This window comes from Zootoca vivipara, chromosome 7, assembly GCF_963506605.1.
Source record: "Zootoca vivipara chromosome 7, rZooViv1.1, whole genome shotgun sequence".
NCBI lineage: Eukaryota > Metazoa > Chordata > Lepidosauria > Squamata > Lacertidae > Zootoca > Zootoca vivipara.
In genome coordinates, this window is record NC_083282.1 from 74,052,530 (window position 1) to 74,079,767 (window position 27,238).

Consider the following 27,238-nt stretch of genomic DNA (forward strand, 5'->3'; position numbering starts at 1 on the left):
AGGGAAGGTCTACACAACTTTGTCACCCATCAAGCTGAATGCAACCACCAACCACCAATTACAGCACACCAGGAGTGTGAGAACCTGTTTTGTAATCACTTGGAAACATCAGAAGGGGGAGCAGACATGGTTGGGGTAGGTTGCATTGTGCTCTGTGTGTCAGAAGTTATGCGGGCCTACACTAAGTAGATGTTATTACTGCTGCACCCCTTTTCTGAAGCCCATTTTTCTCATCATTAGTCATTCCTCTGCTTCTTACCTTCCCAATATACGCTGCACATTTGCACTGTAAGAATGCAAAATTATATTCTTAGGGGAGGAAGAATGAACAATTCTGCTCCAATGCTTCTCAGTGCCTCCCCCAGGAATCTAATCCTTTTCAGGCATCTCTTCTTGATCCACAATGCCTTACTGGCCCTTTCCCCCCCAATAATGCACATCCTCCCAGTTGTAGACTCAGAATTGCAGTTAGAAGGGACCTCGAGAGTCATCTAGCCCAACCCCAGCTATGTAGGGGTCTCAACTAGATCATACATGACCATCTGCTTGTTTGAAAGGAATATAATTTTCTTTTATGTTACAACTAAGACATTTGTTGTGTGTATGTGATGTGCTGGAATCGGAAAGACTCTAAGCCTGCACAAATGCCTTGCCTGAAATAATTGCAGCCAAGGTCATGGCTAACTTGAGTAGTCAGGGTGAGTGAACCAAGAACATTAGCTGTAAAAGGCTGGAGAGTTAGTTAAAAAAAACAAAACTACAGTCCCTTTGCCTCACCCCTTTCTCCCTATGCTCTTTACCTTCTCCATGCATTGACCATCTTGCAGGGAGAAGGCTTATTCCTAATTCTCCCCAAGTACAAGAAATGAGATAGGGAACCGCTGTGAGGTTTAGTCACGGAGCCAGACAGCCAAATTCCTTCATCATCACGTCAGCTGGCAGAGTCAATGCGGTGGATTGGCAACATACACACAAGCGCACGCACACACACCGCTAGCTGCTGCTCTCCTGCTCCTCGGGGCCATCCTGCTGCAGCTCTTCTTCATCTGACTGCACCACAGGGGTCTCGGCCCCTTCCTCACTTGTGTCTAGGCTGTTCAGGTCTGTAGAGGCAGAGGACGTGGACGAGATCCGGGATTTGATTTCAGTTGAGTTGGGCACTTGCAAAGAAATTTCCTCCTCGTAACGGTTGGAATCTGGCCAAGGAGGAAGACAAAAAGAGAACAAGCGCATGATGAGGCTGGCCAACATTTTGCTGCCCTCTATACCGATGTGAAGCTGTTTCCGCAACATTTCTGGCCTGTTAAGCTATGCTGGCTCTCCCTATATTAGAGCAGAAGAAAACCTAAGCTTTGCTGCTGTTTCCCACCATTGGTTATTGAAACTAGTTAGCAGATACATGCATGAAACATTTGCATTTTCTATTATAATGTGGCAAGTTTTTTTTAATAATTTCTGCAGCACCGAGGGCAGTATGATGCCACATGCCTATTCCCTCTGCTCCATTCCTAAATATACTCCATGCAAGTTGCTGCAAGGGTATTGTAAACACAACACCAACGTATCGACACCTACGCTGATATTCTAGGTATTCTAGGGCAGGCGTAGGCAAACACGGCCCTCCAGACGTTTTGGAACTACAACTCCCATCACCCCTAGCTAACAGGACCAGTGGTCAGGGATGATGGGAGTTGTAGTCCCAAAACATCTGGAGGGCCGGGTTCGCCTATGCCTGTCCTAGGATAATGACTCGCATAGATTATAGGAAGAGCCTGCTGGATCAGGCAAACAACCCATTCACCCAGCAACCCATTCACCCAGATGGTTGCAATGGCCAACCAGATGTTTCTGGGATACCTGCAAGCAGGACCTGAGCCTAAGAGCCCTTTGCCCTCCTGCAGTTTCCAGCAGCTGGCATTCAGAAGCATTACTGCCTCCCAACTTTGGAGGCGGAGCCTAGTCATCGTGGCTAGCAGACACTGAGAGCCTTACCCTTCATGAATTTGTCTAATCCTCCTTTAAAGCCATCCATGTTGGTGGCCATCACTGCTTCTTGTGGGGGCAAGTTCCATAACAGCGCATTAAAATACATACAATTTCATATACACACAAGACTCACCCCTTCATCTCACAGACAGGCTACCCAAATACAAGGATCTCGGACAATTATTTCTTGCAGCCATTCTGCAAAGCCTAAATTGGGGTGGGACATGCTGGCAACTTCCTGTCTAGATAAGTTTTTGTAGTGTCAGAGGAGTCAGACACAAGTTAAGACTCTCTCTGCATCTCACCATGCTTGACATAATTTAAGGTATTCTAAAGATTAGCATCTCTGGGCATTTTCTGACTGTTGCACACATAGTTTGTTTGCTTTTTTAGATTGTAAACAGCAAAATGTAATCTGAAAAGCTGCCCAGAGAATGCCTTTCTATTTCGTTTAGTTTTGTTACTTTAAAAAATTGCCCAGTGCCTTGAGCAGCCATATTTCCCATTGCTGGAGCCTGTCAAATTAATACAACTGACTGCTGCCCACCAGTTTGACTCGGCTGTTTGCAATGAGGAGATTTCAGGTGTGGAATTGGCTGAAGTTACAAAAAGGACACTATATACAGTAATTGTTCTGGAGCAGCTGCAGGGACAGAGAGAAATGCGGCTACTTTTTGCATGCCATTGAAGTCGCTACACAAGCACAACCTTGTAGGGTGCAAAACCTAGCTCTCCCGAAATCTCAGCTTAAGAAGAAAAGAAACCGATGCCTTCTCCCTTACGGCTCTGGAGAAAGGCTTGCAAAACAAGAGAGGTGTTGGGGTAAAATTTGAGATTGCAGAGCACCCAGGGATCCAACATGAAATGCTCAGTCGCTCCCTTTTGCTACATCAGTTAGCTCCAAGCTTTAGGAGACATGGGACAAAACACCCTCTGGGGTGGGGTGAGAGTAGCTCCTTCTTCTGAAAGCTGCTGAGAGGTCAAGGAAAAGGAGCAGGTTTGCATTCCCCATCTCTTGTCTGACAGAGGCCATCAATCTGGTTGCCTGGGTACCAAAACCAGTCCTGAAACAAAGAATGGATCCAGATAAAATGCTTCCAGGCACACCTGCAGCTGGCCAGCCACAACACTCTCTGTCACCTTGCAGGGTAATTTTCTAAAAAAAAACTTACCAGAACATCGTATAATGGGGACTCGCAGACACAGCTATCTGGCACAGCTATCAGCAGTAGTGGGGCCTTGGTGGGGCCATCAGCCCACAGCAGCTGCTGAAAGCTGGGCCTGTGCTCCCTTTGTGGTTCTTATGCTCCATGCCTGCTAATGCTCATAAAGTCTACAGGCCCCCTTCTTCCTTCTATTCCACCGCTCGTTGCCAAGTTAACAGGACTACTATTTGAAGACTTGCATTTTCAAAACTAGAATGAGTTATGCAATACAACATATGGGATTTTGCTTAATTTACATCTTCCTTCCCTTTTGCTGCTTCTGCACAGAACTTGGCAGCCGTATGGTTCATTAACTCCTGGTCCTGTTTAGAAACAGCCTCCCGTGCTTCTGCTCGAAAGTTACGATGCGTGGATGGTATTATCTTCCCTGCTAATAAATCATTAGCCAAAGACACCGCTGAACATGCAGCGCAGCGTGTAACTCCATGACAGCGGGAGCAGGTTGACCCCGTAAACCCATTCCGTCAAGAGCCTGGCTGGCCAGATCCCCTCCGTGAATCCCTGGCCGTGTCATTGTACAAACCACGTGCCTCACATTCCTTCTCCATGTTTGGCAACGGGAGCTTTTGTGCATGGCTTGTGGCTTGGAGACATCATCAGTGAGGCCGTTTAACTGGAATGTAGGAGGCTGTGCCGGTAAAATGCTTGAATCTCACTCTGTCTGAATCACTGCATAATAGTGGGGTCTCGTCACCTTCTCTTTGACCTCCTGCACAGGGCAAAGAGCCTTCCAGTCTGAGAGTGAACAGAGCAGGGATGCGGAGAGCTGTATTTTAAAAAATGCAATCAACATAAATTCAAATACTTTGGGAGACGGGTCAGTGATGTTGTCCATTTAGGGACAACTGGCCCATACTTGCAGAATAATAAAAGCTGATTCAATGGTGTGCCGGGTTTTGGTTGGTGGTTTGGTTTGGCAGTTCGTTTCCAAAATAGTTTTAATTAGCTTAGTTTGTTCTGTGGGAACAAGCAGCCTTCTGCTGGTGGTACTGCTTTTCCAGAAAAGGCACTAAACTTCACAAAGTAGGGTGCGTGGCCAGTCTTTCTGTGTCCTGTCCCCACCCCATAACATTTATTCCAAAGTTATGGTGCCGCATTCATATTGCACCATGCAGTAAGATTAACTGAGGTCACGGAGTGATGGGATAGATGTGGTAGGCAACATCTAGCCTGTGGGCTGTTTAAGCCTGCCAGGCCTCCACATTTGGCCCGTGGCATAGTTTGTCCCAAACCGCATCACCTAACATAATAGAATGTCAGGTGTGGGGCCGGCAAACCTGGAAGCCCATTGCATAAGCAGAAGTTCTTCCACAGGGCTCTCTCTGCCTTGGACGGAGCTCATTAGCTGAATCCCAGCCTATGGTAAGTTCTACTCAGTAGATCCATTGGGTGGAATTTAAAGTTGTGCTCCTCCAGCCATGCTGCATGCAGCTTGGCAGATGGAATGACACCCCCCTCCTCCTTGCATTGATCCCCTTTTTGAGGAGTGGCTAACCTGGGATGTTTCGACTGCAACTACATGCCCCATCATCCCTGACTACTGGCCATACTGTTGGGGCTGGTGGGAGTTGTAGTCCAACAACGTCTGGAAGGTGATTAGTTGTCCATCCCTGCTCTATTTGAGAGGCTGCCTGGTTCAAGTTTGGTTTAAACCTTAAGAACAAAGAGTATGAGGGCTTGTCCACACTTCCACTTCCCCTGTGCCTGGAGAGCATGGGTCCAAGCGGTTCCCCACTTTTCCTGTGCTTTCTAGGCATTGGTCTCAGCTGTTTTGCCTTGGACTTGCCACTCTCCCCCAGAAAACCGGCTCTTTCACGCTAAATCAGAGCAAATGGCAATTGCAGTTTGTTCTGATTCGGCTCTAAAGGTCCTCCATGCCTCCAGGGGCAAGCAGAGATGTGGAAAAGCCCTGAGTCTCACCCACCAGCTGTTAATACATGGGCAGAAGACTGAGCAGGCACAAAAATTCCCCTAGGCGCAGTGTTCTCCACTATAGTGAAATGGACTGTATGTTTATTCAGATTATATTACTCATTCCAAAATTTGCAACCATACATATACAGTAAGTTATTTCATGCAATTTTTATGCAAGACTGTGCCCTCGGGTTTTTTTTGGTGGCATGCTTCTTTTGTTTCAGGGTGAGACATAAATCACCATCCTATTTCACAGTTTCCTTCCAGGACTTATTCTTTCAGCCTTTCTACTAGTAGACCAGGAGTTGTCAACCTGGTCCCTACCAGCCACTAGTGGGCATTTCAGGATTCTAGGTGGGCGGTAGGGGGTTCTACGGCACCAGCTGAATCCTCCTTCCATCAAGCACTGGTGGGTGGTAAGGAAATTTTACCATCAAGAAAGATGCATTAGTGGGCGGTAGGTATAAAAAGGTTGACTACCCCTGTAGTAGACGGAGGTTAGTCCCAGTTTCATTCCCCCTTTAACCAGAGAGCATTTCACCTGTACTTAGTCTTAGGAATCTTAGGCATCAAAGTCCCCATCGCTCAGGCTCAGAAGAGCATACAGCCAAAACACTGTAAATGGCAAAGCAAGCTACTTGTTTTGCCCCCAATCCATGGGAACCTCTGTGACATTTGAATAAAATGTCAGATCTATCCATCAGCCAGCATTAGATCTGTCACATTTGGTGCTTGCTCCCTCATCTATTCTTGTTTGGAAAGATTCAAATGAGCATGTAGGACCCAGAGAAGGGGAAAAAATGTACTTTTTACTGACTTAGGATTTGAAGGGTTTGAAAACAGAAGAATAGTTAGTAATAGGGAGCAGGGAGAGGTCCAGGTGGGGGTGGAATCAGCAGGTAGGCTAACGTTGTTTCTGTGTGCTAGTAGCAGAATTTGAGTTGATATTGTGATGGCTTTTTAACTAACACACCAACACAATTAATTTCAAGCATCTGGATTTCTCTGCTACGGAGAAAAAGCCAATCAATTTTTTGGCACACAACCCATAAAGGTTTTGGTCTTCTCCGCTGACTGTTTGATAATCTGTTTTGGCAGTGGCAATGGTTGCACCTCCTAAATTATAAATCCCACTAAGAGGCAGCACAATTTCAGTTTGAAGAGCACATTCTCAGAAACGGAATGTGTTCGGTTTGACCCTGACTTGCACCATCACCGTTTAAACACATAATAAAAGAGAATTTTCACTGTTTGCTGCCACATTTAATGTGCACGTTGCACAGAAAAAGAAGCCAAACTGATACAAGCATGACACACCAAACAGGTAAGTAGAAAGTGCATAGACTTCATTTTTATTTTTCACTAGTGTATGTGTGGATGCAGATCATTTCAACAGAGTATTGCTGGTCCCTGAATGAGTTCCATAAATCCTAAAAGCAGGGTATTTGTGAGTGTGATCCCCATAACACCCAACCATATTCCAAAACCAGGCAGAGTTTAGCTAGTTTTGAACCTCTAGCCCTTGTGATTATGAAGAAAAATATGGATTTGGCATGATCTGCCAAAGGCATACAAGTTAAAGGTGGCACTAGGCAGTACTTCTAGTAAGCAGTAGACCAGGCTTCTGCTTAGCTCAGTGTCTCTCCTCTATTTCTCTTGCCTCTCCTCCAAACTATTGCTTCTCCTTCCCAAGCAGCAAGATGGCAGACCGACCCAATGGCAGAGCTACTCATAAGTACCTGCAGTTGGTCAACTGAGCATCCCACTCTCCCTCTCCCAGGATAGTATGTTGGGGTGCTTATTCTCAAGCAATTCCTATATCACCCCTTTGCACACAAAAATGCGAACAGTAGGCTGCAGAGGGATAGTCTGCTCCACCTTGCCTTGGTAAGAAACGCAGGTGGAGCAACTTGCACAGGTGCAACCTTAGCACGTGCCTGTTAATGATGCTGTTGTAGGAAGTAACCTTGGCCCCACTTGACCCGAGAGGATCCTGAGTCAAGTCAAGTCCATTCTTATTGTATGTAGCCAAAGGCCTTTACAATGAATGACAGAAAATAAAAGGAAAACTTTCCTCTAAAATCATACAACATAGCCTGTAGCAGTGTGTAACATAAAAAGAAATTTACACATTAAATTTTAATATTGGAGTGCATTCACATAGCTGGAATGGAGCTTCTTGGCTGCCAGCACACATTTGGCTACCTGGTATGTAATATATAGATGTTTATCTGCTAGCTGTTCAACTGTCACTTCCTGTGTGGATCGACCTGGAAGCCAATTAAAAATTGGTGATATAAAATTTCCTCTGGGTGTTGTATACAGGGGCAAATCAGCAGATCGTGTGTGATGTCCTCTACCTGATTGCATCCATATATACATTTGCCATCCATAGGGGGAATCTCCCGATATCTCCCCTCTCAATATGCTGAGGGCATTGGAATCTTAGTTTTGGTCTTAATTTGGGTGCAACAAGCAGAGTAAGGGCGGCAATGATGGATGCTCTTTCTTGGTTGGCATCCTGATCAAAAATCCATTTTCTAAGGTCACGTGGGCTAAGTAGTTCTCCATTTGAAGATTATAAACCTTAAGTTTATCTTGGCACTTTTGAGCCAAGTCCCCTGTCCTTAGTTGCTCTAACCAGCAGAGCTTAGTAGGGGTATGATCCTCGAAGGCGTTTAGCCTGTGCCAGTATCTCAGATAGGCTACTAGATCAATTCTCTCTACTAGCAAGGGGAGTTATGGTCCAAGGGCTCACTAGGCTCATTCCTAATCTCAGCTCTTCGGATCCCCTTTAGTAGCTCTGCAATTTAGTTGGTCTGCAATTACCTACCAGAAATCAGAAGGCTGCCACCAGAACACCCTAAGTAGCCTTAAAAGCACAGTGTGACAACACACACACACACACACACTTCTAATAATAATAATAATAATAATAATAATAATAATATTTTACCCTGCCCATCTGGCTGGGTTTCCCCAGCCACTCTAAATGTTCTTTCCTCATTGCAGCTTCCTCCATTGGTGTCAGCAATGAACAGCGATTGGTCCAATTCACACTCCAAATCCCATTCCAGCCATTCCCCTTTAAGAAGCAGTTATATTCCAACAGGTCACAGAAAGAGTTGGATGCGGCTAGAAGTCGATGTGGGTCGGTTAATGGGAACTGAACATACCTGGCAAAAGAGCAGCTACGTTGTTATTGTCCTCCGCCCCGCAGCTGAGAAACACGTCCACAGTGTCTTGGTCGGAAAGGTCCATCATGTCCATCTGTTCCAGCATGTCCACATTCACCTCCATGGAGGAAATGCTGCCTAAGGGAGCTAGCAAAGAGACAGAAGCCATCAGATGTCATGCTGCATGGCCATCACCTGTTAATTTTTTACATGCAAGTGGGGCAACTCTGTTCCATAGTCTAATGTACTGCCTATGACGCCTCCCCAATGGTACTTACGTCTCCTGTGCTCTATCTGCAGATGTGATACTGGGAAGAAGAAATCTACGTCATGTTGGAAAACCTCCTCAAAGAATCTCTGCCTCTCCCTTAGCTTGAGCTGCTGTTGCTGCATCTGCTCTGCATCCAGCCCTCGCGGCCCTTTGTCCATGTCGGCTGCAAAGGAACCAGAGAGAGGAAAAGAAATCAGAAGCAGCTTCCTCTCCTTTCTTATCTGAAGGGAAACACTTCCCAGAGCCAAATGCAGGTTAGGTGGGCAGGCAGTATTTTAATGAGAGTTTAAACTGCTTTGAGAGAAGGTTCAGTCTGCACACATTTCTTTGCCATAATGTCACTGCTCTTCAATAAGTATTTTATTATTATTACCGATGATGATTTGAACTTATGAGTGAGTTATCAATCACTTGCTATGCAAAAAAAAAAAAAAGTCTCCAGGGGTCTTACGCGTTTTTTTAAAGTGTGAACCGCCATGAGACCTGCGGGTATAGGGAAGTATACAAAATAAACAAGAAAGCAAGCATAAAATGAAGACATTATAATAAAAAGATGTAAAGGAACCCCTGACCATTAGGTCCAGTCGTGACTGACTCTGGGGTTGCGGTGCTCATCTCGTGTTATTGGCCGAGGGAGCCGGCGTACAGCTTCCAGGTCATGTGGCCAGCATGACTAAGCTGCTTCTGGCGAACCAGAGCAGCACACGGAAATGCCTTTTACCTTCCCGCTGCAGCGGTACCTATTTATCTACTTGCATTTTGACGTGCTTTCAAACTGCTAGGTTGGCAGGAGCTGGGACCGAGCAACGGGAGCTCCCCCCGTCGCGGGGATTCGAACTGCCGACCTTCTGATCGGCAAGCCCTAGGCTCTGTGGTTTAACCCACAGCGCCACATGTAGCAGTTCATAAAAAGATCCAGTGACAGTCCTCAATAAACCTCAGCAAACAATTCATCAGCAACAAATCATCAAGCACAACCAACATCATGGGTTTTAATCTGACACCAGGAAGTTGTTAGTGAGAGCCCCAGGCGGACCTCACTGGGGAGAACTGAAAAGGCCATTTCCCTTGCCATCCCTGTGGAATGCCAACCAGGGGTCCTCCCGATGTTGTGCTCAGAAACTCCCACTATCCTTGATCCCTGACCATGCTGGCTGAGGCTGATGGGAGTTTCCACACACAACGTCAGGAGAACACCAGGTTTGATACCCCCAGCCTAGGAAACCTACAAAAAGCCTGAAGTGCAAAAGGCTGTTGTCTAGAGAGGTTATGCATGGCCTCTGACAACTCTTCATAGGTGGGAGAAATGTGAACAAACACACCCAAGAAAGGGATACAACTTATTCGTCAGCTTGGAAAGAAAGGCGGCTGACAAGGGTAGATAAGAGCCCAATGCCTCTCTGTTTTCAATCACCTTTCTCCCAACTACCATGCTATAGCTCTGCAGCAAGTAGTGTGGCTGGTTTGGTTAGACAGAAGCAGGAGGTTCCTCCTACCCCCGGAGTTTGAGGTAGCTTGAAAAACAGAATGCTGCCTGTGAACTGCATGGTCATTCTGTTTTCACCTTTGATAAACAGGTTTTGCTTAAGAAATCTACCCAGACACTTAGATCTTCCTCTGAGGCCATGCCCTGAGTCTATCTACTGAGGAAGTCTGGGGTGATACTGTTTTAGAATGATAATCTCTGCTCTGAACAAGCCTGACAGTAAACAGCATGGAGAGCAGTCATTAGGCTTAAGTATATTCTAAAACATTGGTTCTGAATTCTTTCTTTCTTTCTTCCATGGATCATTGGAAAATTGCTGGGGATCTTGACAGGCCACATAATAAGGAAGTTGTTCTACCAGTCAAACCACATAAAGAGCTCATATTTTAACCACACTTTCCCCCCACTTAAGCACAGGCATCATTGTCAAAACCAATATAGTACTGTGAAGAATATGAGCCCTAGTCACTGAGAAGGGTTTCTTTAACTGGCAAATTGTTATAAAAAAATTAGGAGATTGTACCAAGGCAGTGTTATGAAAATCACTTGCCTTGTTAAGTGAGCTAGCCTTGGCAAAAAAAGAGTCCTCGATCTCCACAATTGGAAAAGAATAAATAAAGTGCAGGGCCAAGTACTGTATAGATATTCTCAAGTGTCCCTTTCTGTGGACCACTTGGATGGAGCTATGGACCGCCAAAGGACCACAGTCCACATTTTGAGAATCTATGCTCGAAACCAGTCTTCCCCAACCAGGTGCCCAGATACTTTTTACCACAACTCCCATCAGCCCCAGCCAGAATGGTCAGTGGTCAGGGATAATGGGAGTTGTAGTCCAAAATGATATGGAGGGACTCAGGTTGGGGGAAGGTTGATTCAGACTCAGCCATCCTGCGAATCAGTAGACTGAAGGAAGCTTGGGCTCACAGAGGCTCATCCTCCTCTGCTATCTACGCCATCTTCACAGTTTGTTATCTAGTAGCCCTGTTCCATATGTAACCATTTTTTGAAATTATCAAGGGGAGAGGTTTAAATCTTTCCCTCACAGTACTGGATGGGAGCAATACCTCCAGTTTCTACTGCTTTGATCCATGACGAAAGCATAAAACAGTGGTAGACGTTTTAATATTTGCAAATTTAGCATCTGCATTCATTCAGACAGTATTTTTAGATATGTGCTAAAAAGCAATCCAGGTTCTGCCGGGTTTATGAAATTGCTAGATCAAAGCAAAGAGTCAGCTCCCTTGTAATCTAAGTGGACTTACATAAGGGCAGAGCTGGGTTACAAAGTGCTTCACTTTGATCTAGTACTGGGCAACTAAATTGTCAATAATATGAGATAAGGGACCTGGCCAGAATATTTTAAAAATTGGCATTAGGATTAGGGAAGAATGAGTCTGTCAATTCTGGTTTCTCATTTTCCCAATCTTAAATTCAATTCACCTCATTTCTGCATCAGTTCACAACAATAAATACTCTGTCAAATAAGGGGTTTTTTGGTACGTGTTTTCTTGCCTGGAGAACTGCACTGCAAAATTTGGAGAATTTTGAAGGATAAGCTTTATTTCAGTTCCCAATTGGTTCAAGAAGTGTGGATTAAGTAGGTTCCCAAATGAATTTCCCCTCCATCCCTATAATTTTAAAGGGAAGGAAGGAGGTGAGCCCTTGGGTACCCACTTGAAGTAGAAAAGTTCCCAAGTCTGCTTATTGCTTCTTTTGTTTCATGCTCATACTTCTCTTCAGTCCATCAGCATACTTCCCCAAACCCATAAAAAGATTTCCTCTTGAACACAAATAACTCAGTTCCTGCTCAGTTTTTTTTCTTAACAACAAAAAATGATTCTTTTAATTCTTTCCATGATGAAAACCACAGAAGAGGGGAAAGTACCAGCCAAAAAGCTCAACAATCATTCGAAGCCTGTTATGAACAGGACAAGGGTTGAGCCAATCTCCCATTTTGGGGAGAAATCCAGAGGTCAATGATCAAAGCAACAGAGGAACAACAACAAAACTGGGTAGCCATCGGACTTTGCCTTTGAGATTTTCTGCAGCAAATCTCAGATGCCTCCAAGCTTCTTGACTCAATAGCCATCGATGCAGGGACCAGTCTGGCTGGTATAAGGAAAATGTGATTACTGAGTTGGGCAGTGCCATAACCAAGGAAACCAAACAAACAGAGAACATTTTAATTGTCTCTGTCTCAGGCTCAGCAGCCTTGTCTGTTGCTTCAGGGGGAATTTCAGCCAAACAGCAGCAACTGTTGAACTTTGTGTTGGCTGTGGAAAAAAAGAAGTAGGAGGAACCAGACAAGGCTGTGTCTCTCTCTACTGGGACCAAGGTATTCAGTGCCAAGTTTCAAGAGAAAACTCAGGAGATCTTGCAGCAGCTACCAGAAAAGGGGGATACAGATGCTGGGCTAAGCAAGGCTCATGCAGCCTTCTTAACACATGTCCATCAGCTAACAAACATGGCAGTCATGGACTGCTTGAATGCAGATGAGTGGTGGGAGGCAACAGCTGGGGAACCCCCAGGGGAAGAAGGCTCAGAGCCATGGGAGTGGTGGTGGGATGAAGATGAGTGGTCATAGGGAGAAGAGGGAGCAGACTGGCAGGAGGTGGTGTTGGAAGCTGAAGGGGTAACAGGGTTTAGTAAGCAGGAAGGGGCTGTGGCAGAGAGCAGTCCAGACTCAGAGGCAGAAGAAGAGGCTGGAGAGGAGAGGATCCATGATGCAGGTTGCTGAAGAATCCAGGGGGTCTCCCCTTCCTGCTGCAACTAGCTCCCCTTCCCTCTGGTCACCTAGAACCTAGCGAGAAATGAAAAGGGCAAAGGAAAGATTGGTTGCACGCAGATGCAGTCTATGACTGCTTGGGGGAACAAACCCCTGGGACAATCTCCCAGGACATTCTATACAAGATCTCAAAGCAGCTGTTTTATTACAGAAAAATTTCAGAAACAGACTGGAAAGAGAAGTTGCTGAATTGCAACTCATTAGCAAGCTTAAAACCATGGAGCCACCTGGAATGAACAAAGACATAGGATTCTTATCTCATTATACATGATCAAGCTTTCCTTAGCACCTCAGCCCTTGCTCCCCCCCCCGCAAGACCAATTACAGTCATTAACAGTCGTTAACAGTCATCAAGAGGTTTACCACTCCTATCACCCATTCCCATCACCCCCACCCCCCACCCTCTGAATATACATAAGGGTCTGGTGGATTCTGTTTCAGTGTATCTGACGAAGTGTGCATGCACACGAAAGCTCATACCAAAATAAAAACTTAGTTGGTCTTCAAGGTGCTACTGAAGGAATTTTTTTATTTTGTTTCCCTGGGACTTGGACAGCTATGGGAAGGCAGGGACCTTCAGTCCTTGCAACTGCCTCATTGGGACAAAACCTACAAGCAAATGTTTCTGTGTTGTTTTGGTTCCTTTGAATAAAGAGTTGACTTCACAGACACAGTGTTGTTGTTTTTTATTGCTGACCTGCACCTGACTCCGGCTGCTGACAGTGGCTTTCCTAGGTCATCAGTCAACACTGGAATGTGTGCTGAAGCACAGGAAACAGAAGCCACAGCTCAGTAGCAAAGCATCTGCTGAGCACGCAGAACATCCCAGTTCCAACCCCCAGCTTCTCTTGGTAGGGCTGGGCGTGTGTTTGGTCTGAAACCATGAAGAGCCACGGCCTGCCAGTGTGGACAATACTGAGCTAGAAGCACAAACCAGTAGACGTCAGCTTCCTTATTTTCCCAACTAGCTGATCTGGAAGGCTAATCATGTCGTTTGATTCCAAGAATGGGGGAACTCTGGAGGAAGGGAAGATATATATCTCCATGGAGACTATTCTGCCAGCCACCACCATCACCACCCCTGGCAGTTTTCACAGTGACTAATAGTAGTAAGGATGCACAAGTGTGTATTGTGCAGTGAGTCCAGCATACTCCCAAAGAAGAAGTAGTCATGGATGGAACTTACTCATGTGAAAGGGCTACAGCTCAGTGGTAGAGCACCTGCTTTTCAGGGACAAGGTCCCAAGTTCAATCCCTGCCATCTTCAGCTAAGGCAGGCATGGCCAAACTTGGCCCTCCAGCTATTTTGGGACTACAATTCCCATCATCCCTGACCACTGGTCCTGTTAGCTAGGGATGATGGGAGTTGTAGTCCCAAAACAGCTGGAGGGCCAAGTCTGGCCATGCCTGAGCTAAAGGAACCAGGGAACAGATGATGGGAAAGCCCTTTGGCCAAGACCCTGGAATATCTGCTGCCAATCAGAATAGACAATACTGTGCTTCATTTTCAAGGACTGGCAGGACACTGACAAGTGTGCATTGGGGGAAGGGTGGCAGGAGCCTGACTCAGGAGAGGGGGGTCAGTGATTTGTGGAGACCTGTACCAACCAGGAGGCAAGAGGCAGAGGTAGGGGGAGCTTCAGAGCTGGAGGGTGGAGCACAGGAGGCAGAAGCAGGAAAGGCAAGTGAAGGGGTGGGTGCTTCCCCACCCTTTCCTGCAACACTGTCTCCCAGAAGCAGGGGAGAATTGAAGTGGAAAGAGCAGAGGCAGCTTGCACGCAGGCATAGTCTCCGGCTGCATGCACAGCCCGTTGGGGGAAGATGCATAAGCCGGTGGAGGAGGCATGACCTCCTGTTGCTGCAACTGCTCCATATAGCGCAGACCTGGGAATAGCTGCCCAGATGCTAGACGGGTGTGCATGGGTATTTGGAGCAGTAGAAACGACTGTCAGCTTTGACAATAAAGAGTAAACTAGCTACTGTGTGCATTTCTTTGACTGGGGAGCACCCTTGACATTAATGGGTTAAAATTCCAGTCTGACCTGGAATAAAGCAGTTTTGTATGTTCTTATATCCAAGTAAGCATGCCTAGGAAGTGTTTCTGCATGCCTCTTCCACCATGGTGGGCCATTTCCTTTTATTCCAGCAAAGCCCCAGCTGTATCACAACTGGAATCCTTTACTAACAGGCCAGACCAGTCAGCTGCTTAGCTGAGTTTTCCCACAGAAAGCAGCCAGCAATTAAAACAAGAGCAAATGAGTGATGAATAGGGCTTGTGGGGAGAGACTGCTCTAATAACAGGCCCTCCCAAGGCTAAACACTGGAGGCAAAGTTGTTGGATTTCACACAAAGCCATCGACTTGGTTAGGACACCTGTTGTGTGTTCTCTAATGGCAAAGCTACAAAACTTCATTCCAACAGTGTGTGTGTGTGTGTGTGTGTGTGTGTGTGTGTGTGTGTGTGTGACATTCATTTCCCACAAGAATTCAACTCCTGCAAAGTTCCCCAGATCGAACTAGCATAGTAAGAGACCAATACTGGGGTTCTGCTCTACAAAAATCAAAACTTCCAAGCCATGGTAACCCAAATTCGGCACCAAGAAAGGCTGAATATTGCAACATATATGAGCTAGATTGGCCAATGGTCTGACTCAGTATAAGGCACCTTTCTAATCTCCGTTCACCTTGTCCTCTCCCCTTTGGAAGGAAGTACAGATGAGGACCAGCAGGAGAACCAGTAATGGTCAGTAGCAACAGTAATGGCTCCACTGAAAGCATCTTGCCCAAGGCCTCTCTGAGCCCTCCTATGCAGGATATGTGTGTGTGTCCAGGCACCTTTGTGTATGTATTATGAGCCCTGCTGGATCACACCAAAGGTCTGTTTAGTCCAGCATCCTTTTCTCCCAGTGACCAACCAATGCCTGTAGGAAACCAGTAAGTAGGACCTGGGTGCAAGAGCATTCTCCCTACTTGGAATTCTCAGCAACCGGTATTCAGAAGCATTCTCTCTCTGGCTGTGAGGGTGGAGCATAGCCATTGTGGTTGGTAGCCACTGACAGCCCTATCCTCCATGAATGTGTCTAATCCTCTTTCAAAGACATCCAAGTTGGTGGCTATCACTATGTGGTCACGTTGCTTTAAGTAGCGCCATTTGCATCCGTGGTATTACTCCGGACAAAGAACCATATTCAATTGGCTTGAATTCTGGCCAAGAATATTAGCAAAAACAACACCGTTCTTTGAACTCTGATACAGCCAATGTTTTCCAGTTTTCTGCTTCAACGGGACAACAGACGAAAATAAGACAACTCTGCTAATCAAGCCAATTACCCATTTAGGCCAGCATCCTGATCTCACAGTGGCCAGCCAGATGCCTGTGGGAAGTGTGCAAGATGGACATGAGAACAAGAACACTACCCACCTGTCTTTCCCAGCAATTCTCTCCGACAGTGGAGGCAGGACCTATTCATTGTAGCTAGTAGTCACTAATAGCCTTGCCTTCCATGAATTTGTCAAATCCTCTTTTAAAGCCATTGGTGGCCATCACTGCCTTCTATGGAGGTGAGTTCCACAGAATAACTTTGAATCAGTACTTCCTTTTTATCTGTCCTGAAACTTCCAACATTCAATTTCTAGTGTTATGGGGGAGGAAGAAAAACTTTTCTCTATCCACCCTAGTACGGTAAACCCACAACGTACACAGGGGTTAACATTCCAGGGATCGCATCTAAAGCCAAAATTGTGTATAGTCAAAGCCCACTGGGTTCAATGGCGGGTGGGATTGCCAAAGTCTTTCCCTGGAACCCCGCTCCCTTTCCATCCCTTTTATTTTTTTGATATATTTTTGTCATGCACACAATGCACACAGATTAAATGCACATAAGTTGTGGGCTTACTGCAACTGAAATTAAATCTCTGTTCTTATTTCACAATTGTGGAATCCTGTATCAGCTCACACAGCATTCGGGCCCATTGCTCCGTGTCTGCTCCTCCTCTTCCTTGTTCCTAGCACACACACACACACAAACACCAAGGAAATGCGCCAGGAAGCCAGGCCACAGAAAGGGTCAGGCGTCCAGACAAAGAGAGACGGGACTGATGGGTACTGTGTCAGTACATGCCAGAGCTTGCACAGAATGTCTTATGTTAGCATCGGAGAGACGTGTCAGGATTGATTCCCCGGGGTAAATTAACAAACCTGCTGATAAATTCCCTGATGAGATTTCATTAGCCATCTGGGCAGCCGGCCACTGACACTGAAATGCCATTATGTAACTCGCACAGATAGCCAGCGGGCGAGATGAGCAGCTGGTGATGGGTCCTGACCGCCCCATGACTACAGGGAGGGTCAGAGACAGTGTCTTGTTCGCCACCTCCCTTCCTCTTTTTATTTGGCAATGTTTACTATTATGTTCATTTATGCACACTTTTCCTTCTTATTTGCTAAAGCTGCGTACACACTGCACATTTAAAGCATACCCACCAAAGAATACCGGGAACCGTCATTGGCTAAAGAGGCTGGAAAATATAGCTCTGTGATAGGGAAACTACGGTTCCCAGGATTCTTGCCGGGCAGGGGGAATGTGCTTTAAATAGATGGTGTGCAAGCAGGCTACGACAGGAGCAGAAAAGAAGAGAACGTACCATTCCCCTTTTCCCCCTGTGACTGATGGTCTCACCATCTCACACACACTGCTGAGATTGCCTCATTGGGATGGCATGTTCCCCAAGACTGTTAGGCATCCACACACAATGCTGCCCCTGTGTGCTACAATCTGTCTTTAAGGAGGGGAGGGGAAAGAGAAATACCTGCCCCTGCTGCTGGGGTCTCTTTCCCATGGCAACCAGCCAATGGGGGCTTGAACTCATTCACAGCTGGGAGAATGCAGCCCCACTCCCTCTTCCCCCCCCCCCGGTCATCCCTGTCCCCGAAACGCCGACCTCCCAACCCGGCTGCCACCGAGACCATCAAATGGGCAACAGGGCTCCCCACCGCCTGCTTAATCCTTCCGGCTCTCATGGTTCATTCATTACACAACGAAGACGGGGCCTGAATGCAAGTGTGGGGACCGAAGGGAAGGAAAAAAAGAGACCTGGGGTTTTCCCTCCTACTAATTCCTCTATTCAGTGTACATGCAGGGAAGATATTGGCAAACGGGAAAAAGTTGGAAGCAGGTGGGTTGGCCGCGCCATCAGTGGCTTCACATGTTCTCAAGGGAACAGGAGGAGAAAGCCCCCTTGGAGGTCTGAGTCATAGGAAGGTGGGCTATAAATCGGCAACTCTTTTAATAAATCAAAGGAAGGCTCTAGAGCCTCCTGCCATTTCTTCCTCCTCGGTGCCACACAGATCACATTATTATTTACAAGATTGCATTTTTAGTGTGCTTTTTCTCTCAGGCAGGAGTGGGGGAACTTTTTCAGAGCAAGGGCCACATTCCCTCCTGGGCAAGCTTTTGAGGGCCACCTGCCAGTGGTGGATGGAGCCAGAGATGAGAATGAGTGGAGCAACCAATTTTTACATTTTGTGCAGTAGGCTAGTTTGTACATCCACTCAAGTGCTCCCTTATTCTTCATCCCTTATTCTTCATCTGGTGTCCCCTTCCATTCTGTAGAGAGAAGCTGAGTGGATTGGCAGGCACAACTTACTTCAAAACTGGTAACAGGACAGTGCTGTCCATAGTATCTTGGGCAGTGGATTAGCTTGGAAGGCCCAAAGCAGGCAATGAAACCTCACCACATATCCACACCCATACAGCATACACTAACAGAGGCAGCCTCCTCGCTTTGCCTAATGGTAGGGCCAGTCCCACAATAAAGGATGAAGTTAGCAGGTTCCCTGCATCAGCAGGTGGTTTAAATAATATTATATCTGAGGTTGCTTCTAACTCTTACAATTCGCTGTACTGCACTGGTCTCCATTCTGTGCCCCCTCCCAACTCCAGTGTTTGGGAACTGACCTCTACGGCAGTGATGGGGCTTATGACCACAAATATCCATTTCAGCAACCCTTACGGGGCGCTGACCCACATACTTGCCCACCTCCCAATTCAGCACCGGATTTAGGGTGGTTTCCCAGCACAAGGCACCAAGCTGAGGGGGTGCAAAATTGAGATGATCTATTTTGGGGCGCCGAATTTTGGCCTGCCAGGGAGCATCATATTACAAAAGATTACCAAAGTCCACCCCTGCTGAAGCCCGGAATGTTTGCCTGCCTAGTACTACTGAGATGTCCAAAATGGTTTCCTCTTTCCCCTACATGGTGTGCTTCCCATTTTGAAATACCCTGGCATACGGAATCCCTGGCTATTTTGAGTTAATAACTGTGGCCCGCAGACAGCATTTCAGCCTGGGAACTCCACTGGAAGGAGAGCTGGAGCTGAACTTGAGGACTCAAGTCCCATTTTAGGCATGGATTTCCTTGGGTATGTTGTGCAAGTTGCTTATCTCTTCGCTTCCCACCTGTAAAGTAGAAATAAGAGTGACCTACCAGGAATGGTGCTGTGGGTTAAACCACAGAGCCTAGGGCTTGCCAATCAGAAGGTTAGCGGTTTGAATCCCCGCAATGGGGTGAGCTCCTGTTGCTCGGTCCCTGCTCCTGCCAGTTTTTAACTCTGTGAGTGGATCGCAGTGTCTTGGGAGTTGGCCACCCCTGGTTTAGAGCACAGCGCCACCCGCGTCCCTCATAGCCACCTTACAGTATCTCTAAAGGACTGTCACATGGAAGACGGAGCAAGCTTCTTTTCTCCTGCTCTTGAGGACAGGACAAACTAATGTCTTCAAGTTACAAGAAAAGAGATTCCAACTAAACCTCAGGAAGAACTTTCTGACAGTAAGAGCTATTCAACCGTGGAATGGCTTCCCTCAGGAGGCTGTGGGCTCTCCTTCATTTGGAGATTTTTAAGCAGAGGTTGGATGGTCACTTGTCTTGGATGCTTTAGCTGAGATTCCTGCATTGCTGGTCGTCAGACTAGGTGAGCCTTGAGGCACCTTCCAATGATTCTAATTGCCCTGCTGGATCAGATGAAACGTTCAGATCTAGTCCAGAATCCTGTTTCCTACAGAGGCCAACCAGACATCAACTGAAAGCCTATAGGCAGCAGGTATGAAATCAACAGCCCTCCCATGCTGTTTCCCCCAATACCTGGTATTTAGTGACCGACTCCTTCTGAAGGAAGAGGCACTAGATAGTTATTGTGGCTAAATAATGAAAAGCACAGAACTTACAGCAAAACCTTCTCTATCTCGTCACAGAAAGCAATGGCTGTAGGAGATGCTGCCAGACAGTGGAGAGAATCTACATGGAAGTATTGGGAACAGAGGATGGGGTGGAGCCAAGAGTTCTGGAGAATGCAGGCAATGCCCTATTCTGGTCAAGAGAGTTGACAGGATTGTCTGGTTGCATTTCTGCTGGGAGTGGTGGCATTTGTCATTATCCCTTGTCCTGCTGGATGCCGAATACAAAGCGCTCTCTATGCGCCAGGCAACACAAATGAAAGAATGGGATGGAGGGGGAGGATTGTTAATGTAGGCATAAATCCAAGAGAAGATGGGGGCGGGAGGCTTTTATTCATTTCCAGGCTCTTTAAGGTCCACGAAAAGCTCCCAACTGTTTAAAAGCGTAAAAAACTCGGAATAGAGCTGGGGCCTAAGGAACAGCCACAACCACATTTGCAAGATTGGAAGAACAGCGGTATAACTCATTGGGTCCAATGAAGGCCACAGATTCTGGGGTTGGGATGGGAAATGCAAACCACATTTGGATTTCTAACCCATGGTTTATGGGCTGCCCACCCGGCCACAGTGTAAAACAAAATGCTTGCATGTGTGAGAAAGAGACTGTTTTCCCAGACTCCATTACGGTTGCCATCGCAACCCTTTGGCCTTCTTTTTTTATTATGCTCATAACTGTTCACAGTCAACACACATGGTGCAGAATTCTGCTTCCTCAGGCTCCCATCAAGTTTCTAGATCTCGTGGTTCAAGCATGGAAGACAAATGGAAAATGTTCAGATAGGAAGGTTCAAAAACCAAAAGGAACTAGTGTAGGGGACCTTTCCTCTTCATGCAGGGCTAAATCTGAACCAGGGTTCAAACCCCACCCAGACTCTGGTTCAAAAACAGCACTCATAGCTGCCATACAACTTGCCGGAATGTTTTCTATACAGCACCTGCCCACAGCGTCTGAGCATGTACAAAATGCCTACCAGCCAGCCTTTGCATATCTAGGACTGAGAAGGGTAAATATTTGCAGATTAAAGGCAACAGCTTCTAAATAATGTTTGAGCCCTACCCGTCTCATTTTGCAAATAAGGACTACCTGAACAACTTTTATTCCTACTTCCTTCTTCCTCCAGGCCCCTGGAGAGCTGTATGCTCACATATGATCTGGTTTTAACACATTTACAACACACCTTTGAAAAATATTCCCTCCTCCTGACAGCAGACACACATTCCAAAGATGTCGATTTAGCAAGCAGGATTTTAAAAATTACCAGCTGAGAGCTGGTAATTATGGGGGTGGCAGAAGGCATGGTAGAAATGTAACCCTTCTATCCCTTACTGCAGTCTGATAAAAAATTATCATTTGCAGCTGAGATTTTCTTTGCAGGGAGAAAGCCACTGGCACCAGTGTAATTTAACAGCATCAGAAATATCCTTGCCAGGTTGCACCTCAATAGTGGATCTAGTAACCATGCATTGCTACATTTCAGGTATTTAAAGGACCTTGCATAAATTAATCTTTACAACAACTATGCAAGTAGATTAGCATTGTTATTCTCATATTGCAGATGGAAAGTGAAGTTCAGCAATGGTGACTTGCTTAAAGAAACCACCTTCTGAGTTCATGGCTGAAGTGAAATCTGGGTTTTTCAGCTTACATGCTTAGCGCTTCCACTATGCTCAGAGTTTAAGATCTCTGTCTTCTCTAAAACGTATGTCCCCCCCCCCATTGTCCTATATTGAAAGATTTCTGGCAGAAGGTAACTGAAACTATCAACAGAACTGTACGGAATAATCTTACATTTACAGTGTAAAATATCCTTTTGAATTATATATCCAGGACACAAAAGGACAGTGGACTCTCAATGCCCTTACCACAGCAAAAAGATTCATATTGATGAATTGGGAAAATAAAAATGCAGCTCCCTTCTACGATTGTATTGAAGACTTATACAAACTCACAACATATGAACAACTTGCATATTATTGCAGACTTGCCATGGACATATTCAATGATATTTGGAATCCATTCTTACAAATACTGTAGAAGGTTAAGATCTGGTGAACTACAATAAAAACTTTGTAAAGTATACAGTTTTGGTTTTCTCTCCCCCCCCCTTTTGCTTTGCCTTCTACACAGGTGCTATTTCTCTTTTTCTTTTACTCTCTTTTACTTACCATGTTTAGTGCATGGTACCATGTTTTCTGTGAGAGCTGGACCAGTGAGAGCTGGACCATAAAGAAGGCTGATCGCCGAAGAATTGATGCTTTTGAATTATGGTGCTGGAGGAGACTCTTGAGAGTCCCATGGACTGCAAGAAGATCAAACCTATCCATTCTGAAGGAAATCAGCCCTGAGTGCTCACTGGAAGGACAGATCGTGAAGCTGAGGCTCCAATACTTTGGCCACCTCATGAGAAGAGAAGACTCCCTGGAAAAGAACCTGATGTTGGGAAAGATTGAGGGCACTAGGAGAAGGGGATGACAGAGGACGAGACGGTTGGACAGTGTTCTCGAAGCTACGAACATGAGTCTGACCAAACTGCGGGAGGCAGTGCAAGACAGGAGTGCCTGGCGTGCTATGGTCCATGAGGTCACGAAGAGTCGGACACGACTAAATGACTAAACAACCATGTTTTCTAACTTTCAATAAAGATGTCTTAAAAATATATATTTCTCTGTCTTCCAGGAACATGGAAGGGATATTCTCTGTAGTTCTGCCAAACAACTGGTTTCATCAGCAGATGGGCCAAGAAGTGCATATAATATATAAATTGTGCACATTTATTTTGCATGATTTATTCTTCTTTTGCTGGTCAAAGACAATTGCAAAGAGCTGTACCAGAATCTTACTCACATCCACTTCAGGCTTCTAAGATCCCCCAAGGCATTGCACAAGGACTTTCAAGTTTATATTTGAAACCTAAGGGGCTAGAAGCTTGTTTTAAAAATAAAAAGGAAACTCGGCTGCTTTGAATTTGGTAAATTCTGCATTCCATACCAGATTTGACACTCATAAATATGATTACAGAACACACACAGCCATGAATATTCCACAAAAATATACTATAATATATTCCTGAAACTACAGGTATGTAGTTCAGAGATCATGTGTCATATAGAGGAGCATCCTATATCGCTCCGGCTAGGTTTATTCAACCTGCTCAACTGCAGTAGTTATTTTCACCAACGGTTCATGAGTTTATGCATCACTGGGGTCTGTTTGGTTCTGCATTTGTAAAGTAGCTGGAGAGGGCAGTTCATCTGAGCATATGCAGAATGCCTTGCCCTCATTGCACATAACCACATGTGCTTGGGATTAAACATCAAGGTTTTTCTCACCAAAGGGTGTGGCTTCCATCCAAATTTGAGTTCAGACACCATTCTTTCCCTAAGGACTGTATTTAGGCTACTGGTTTAATCCGCATTAAGGCTGTTCCTGTGGCCTGTGTGAGACCTTTCAAGAGAACCGCAAGATTCAGGAAATCTCTCCCACAGGGGAACTCATTTGAAACCTTCTTTTGCTCAGTAGCCAAGCCCCAAAGTATCCTTTTACAAACTGTTCAGGGAAGGTAAACAGCAATTAGGTTGAACTTAGGTGGAAATGATGGTGGTGATGATGACTTCATTCAGTCTGGTTAAGGAATTACGCAGAAGCTGTCACAGTTTGTTGTCCTTGGTGCTTGGAGAGCCTCTTGTCCTCCCGTCATCCCCTCTAATGCACTCATGGTTTTATCCTACTCGTCGTTCTATATAAAGCAGCTCCTGGCCCTGTAAATAGCAGGGTCTTATGATGTATTCTCTGCTGGAGAGGGATCTGTGGGGATATTTTTAGCTTTGAGACTCGAGGGATTTGGGGATTGGTTGGTCTAGCTTTTTATTATGAATTTGTGACGGAAAGAAGAGTCATAGGGTGACACCTCCTCGCCCCCATTCTCTTCCTCTCAGCCCTCTGTCTATCCGTGCCAAAAGCCGCTGCCTCGATTGCCTTCCTGCCCTCCTCCCTCCTACAATTCTTCCCACAGTGGTTTGGATTATTTTATGCTTTTGCTGCAGTATCATATCCCAGAGGAAGGCTGGTTGGAGCGTTTGTACAAGAGTCTTTGATGGATTCTGGCTGGGCCTCTGGTTTCAGGCCAACTCATCCTCAAATACTCTTATCTCTCCACTGTTCCCAAGTTCCCCTTCTCCTCATCCCCATGAGCAGAAGACAGTTTAGGAAGTCCGCAACCTCTCTTGCTCAGCTACGTTTCCCCAGGAATGACATAAGCAGTAGATCCCTCGGCGCCAATGTTACGGCATTGCTCTTTGCAGCCTATCCTTCAAGGAATATAGGCCTTCAGCCTGGACCGGAAGAGATGCCGGATAACCCATCTCAGAAAAACAACAGCCCTGCTGACAAACATGCACCGAAGAATAATTCCAACAGCACCGTTACTCAGTGTGATGTTAAATACGTCCTTGCATTTAATCTTCAGTCTCTTCTCCTATTTTTTTAAAAAAAATCTGATGGGGCAGCAGAATGTAATGCATGTGCAGGGATACACGGGGAGGTGGGGAGGCGGCAGAGTGCTGAGCCTGCCTGTGCATGAAATGACGTGAAGATGGGCACTGCGTGGCAAAGAAAGCTGGCAGCACACCACGCAAGGGGTGTGGGGGGGGTCATGCGACTGGCATGTGGGTTGTGGGGATGGCGGATGACATATTTCACAAGGGAAAGTGTCGAGCGGGGCAAATGAGGAAGGATGTCGCCCGCCTGGCATCTTTTCACGGGGGTGTTATTGTAGTAAGCAATGGTATCGGTACCCTGGCAACAGCTCCTGGAGCAGCTTTCCCCAACGTAGTGCCCTCTGGATGCTTTGGATAGCACGTCCCATCACCTCCAGTCTGGGCCGCCTGGGGCTGATGGGAGTTGTAGTCCGAGACACATAGAGAAAGCACCATGTTGGGGGTGGCTGTGGCACGTCCTTTACAGCTTAACAAGCATGGAGGATAACAGTCATTGTGTCGTGATGGATATAGGCTGGAAATCAGAGGGAACATGAATACGGAATGCCAGTGCTGACAAACAACAGTGCAGTGCCACTGTTCCGCCCACGGCCTGCCTGTGGATTCCCCATTGGAAAATCCCACTGTGGGGAGCAGAAATTGGACTAGGTATACCCCTGCTCAGCTCCAGCAGAGCTCTCGGTGTTCACTAAAGAAAAATACTGATGGGCATGTGGGGCCCAGAGGGATTATGACCTCTAGAGGAATGCTCGGTCATATTACAGCAGGGTGCATGTCCTAACCCCTTCCCTTTGGCCTCCTTAGGTGCTGTTTTTAAGAGGGCTATTGGGTGTGTGTGATTTGGTTATAATGCAAGCGTTCACTTGGAAGCAAGCCACCACCACAGGAACCTTGCAAATCAGCATGCTTAGGAGCATAGTTCTGGCTTCCTAACCCCCCCCCCCCCGGGAGAGGAAGAATATTTAAAACAAAACCAAATGAAGTGAAGAGGACTGATCCTGCTGGATCAGATCAAGAACCCATCTAGTTCCAAATCCCGTTCCCCACGGGGGTAACAGTAAGCCCTAGTGGTGAGAGGGGTCTACAGTTTGTGGCTTGCAGACCCAAATATAAACCTATGCTCCCCCTGCCTATCAGAGCTACAGTTTCTCCTTTCCTGGAACAAAACCTTCTAGTGGGAACATGAGAGAGAGAGAATGATTGCCAAGAAGTGATCAAATGCATCCATTTTATCCATAAATACAGCGCAAGCACACACGGAGGCTCCTTTAAGGCTTGCAGGGGAGGCTCTGCCAAGGTGTATTTTCAGAATGCTAACGAGGAAGGGACAGAAGGCCAAGGTTGAGAAGAGGTCTGCTCATAAGGTGAAAGCCACAAGAAACAGATTGTGCATGCGTGTGTGAAATAAGAGGGACAACAACCGCAGGCATGCTTGTCAGCTCAACTTGTGAAAGGAATGCCGTGGGCTGCTGTTTGCATGATATACAATACTAATGGGTGACTACAATTACAAGACAATGGATAGGATGGCTCCCAGCTGTTGATCATTACAAAGAGGTGTCAATCCTCTGAGCTGTGCCCAGAGCAGCCCTACAGAATTGACATCTATCTCCAAGCTGATGAGCCCGCGTTTCCAACAGTAAAACCGGGGAGGGGGGTGTCCAGCGAGCTACACTTCTCGGGGTTCAAACCCCTTGTTTTGCTTTCAGTGTACCTGGAGAGAAGAGCTTCTAACTGGCCACTGAGCCATGGGCTGCTGCTGTTCAACCCTGCTATAGCCTGGAACAATTCGCAGAGACGGGTAGAAGCCCTACCTACGCCTTCCTTGCTGCGCCTGACAAGCGCCTGTGCCTTGCCTCTCAGCTCAGACAACGGCAGCGCGGAAAAGCTTCAGCCCATTTCACAGAAACGCCGGATAAAAGTTTTGGATGGGAAGGCAAGAGGGGGCGCTGCTTCGCCTTCCCTCCCACCCCCACCCCGTCCCACCTTTCTTCCCATGCACCCACCAGCTCCTGCCCCCCTCCCTCAGCAAATCCCAGACTTACAGGGCAGCCTCCTGCCGTGGCTGTGAGCTTCAGGTCCTGACATCGCCTTCAGAGAGGATGACAGCCCAAGCAGTGAATCAGTCTCCGTCCCGGGGATCCCCCTGAACCGCCCCTCGAAGCAGGTCAGAGGCGAGGTCCTTCCGCAGCTCCCAGCAGTCTTCTCATCTTCCCAAGGAGTGGTCCAACTCTGGGGCTGCTCTGGCCGCCAGACGAACTCAGCCTGCCTGCCCGCCCGTCTCCCTTCCAGCTCTGGCTTGGGAAGGGCTGGCTGGGACTTCAGGCAGAGCGTACCAAGTGGTTTATCAGCGAGGGGGGGGAGGCGCAGCTCTCAAAGGGGCTTTCCCCCCACCTCCCTACGTTGCCTGTACCATTGCCAAGACCAGAAGCGAGGGGGAAGAGGCAGGGAGGAGGAGGTGGGGTTTTGGTTTCACTGCTGGCGGCTGAGTCTGCCGCAGAAATCCCCTAAGACAGACATCAGAGCACCCACTCCCTGCGACTTGAAAAGGCTCGGCTCCGCGGCAGCAGAAAGGCAGCAGCGAAAGGCAAACCACGATTCACGCAAACGAGGCGAGCTGGCGGCAGGAACCGATGGGGGAGTAGAAGCAGGAGCCATTAGAGAA

The 27,238-nt window shown here is 46.8% G+C and overlaps 1 protein-coding gene across 1 annotated transcript; it reads right to left on the reverse strand.

Moving 5' to 3' along the window:
- Positions 1-425: 425 nt before the first annotated feature.
- Positions 426-27,152, reverse strand: DBNDD2 (dysbindin domain containing 2). Its single transcript, XM_060277274.1, has 4 exons — positions 26,619-27,152; positions 8,581-8,736; positions 8,303-8,449; positions 426-1,196 (listed from the first exon to the last, which is right to left on the reverse strand). The coding sequence occupies exons 1-4, from the start codon at positions 26,659-26,661 to the stop codon at positions 994-996; spliced, it is 549 nt and encodes a 182-aa protein (XP_060133257.1). The 5' UTR covers positions 26,662-27,152; the 3' UTR covers positions 426-993.
- Between the last annotated feature and the right edge of the window lie 86 nt (positions 27,153-27,238).

Coding starts and splice junctions, on each gene's coding strand:
- DBNDD2 (XM_060277274.1), bottom strand. CDS start 26,661: ATGTCAGGACCTGAAGCTCACAGCCACGGCAGGAGGCTGCCCT. Junction 8,737..26,618: donor CCACGGCAGGAGGCTGCCCT/GTAAGTCTGGGA, acceptor GTTCCTTTGCAG/CCGACATGGACAAAGGGCCG. Junction 8,450..8,580: donor GCAGATAGAGCACAGGAGAC/GTAAGTACCATT, acceptor TCTCTTTGCTAG/CTCCCTTAGGCAGCATTTCC.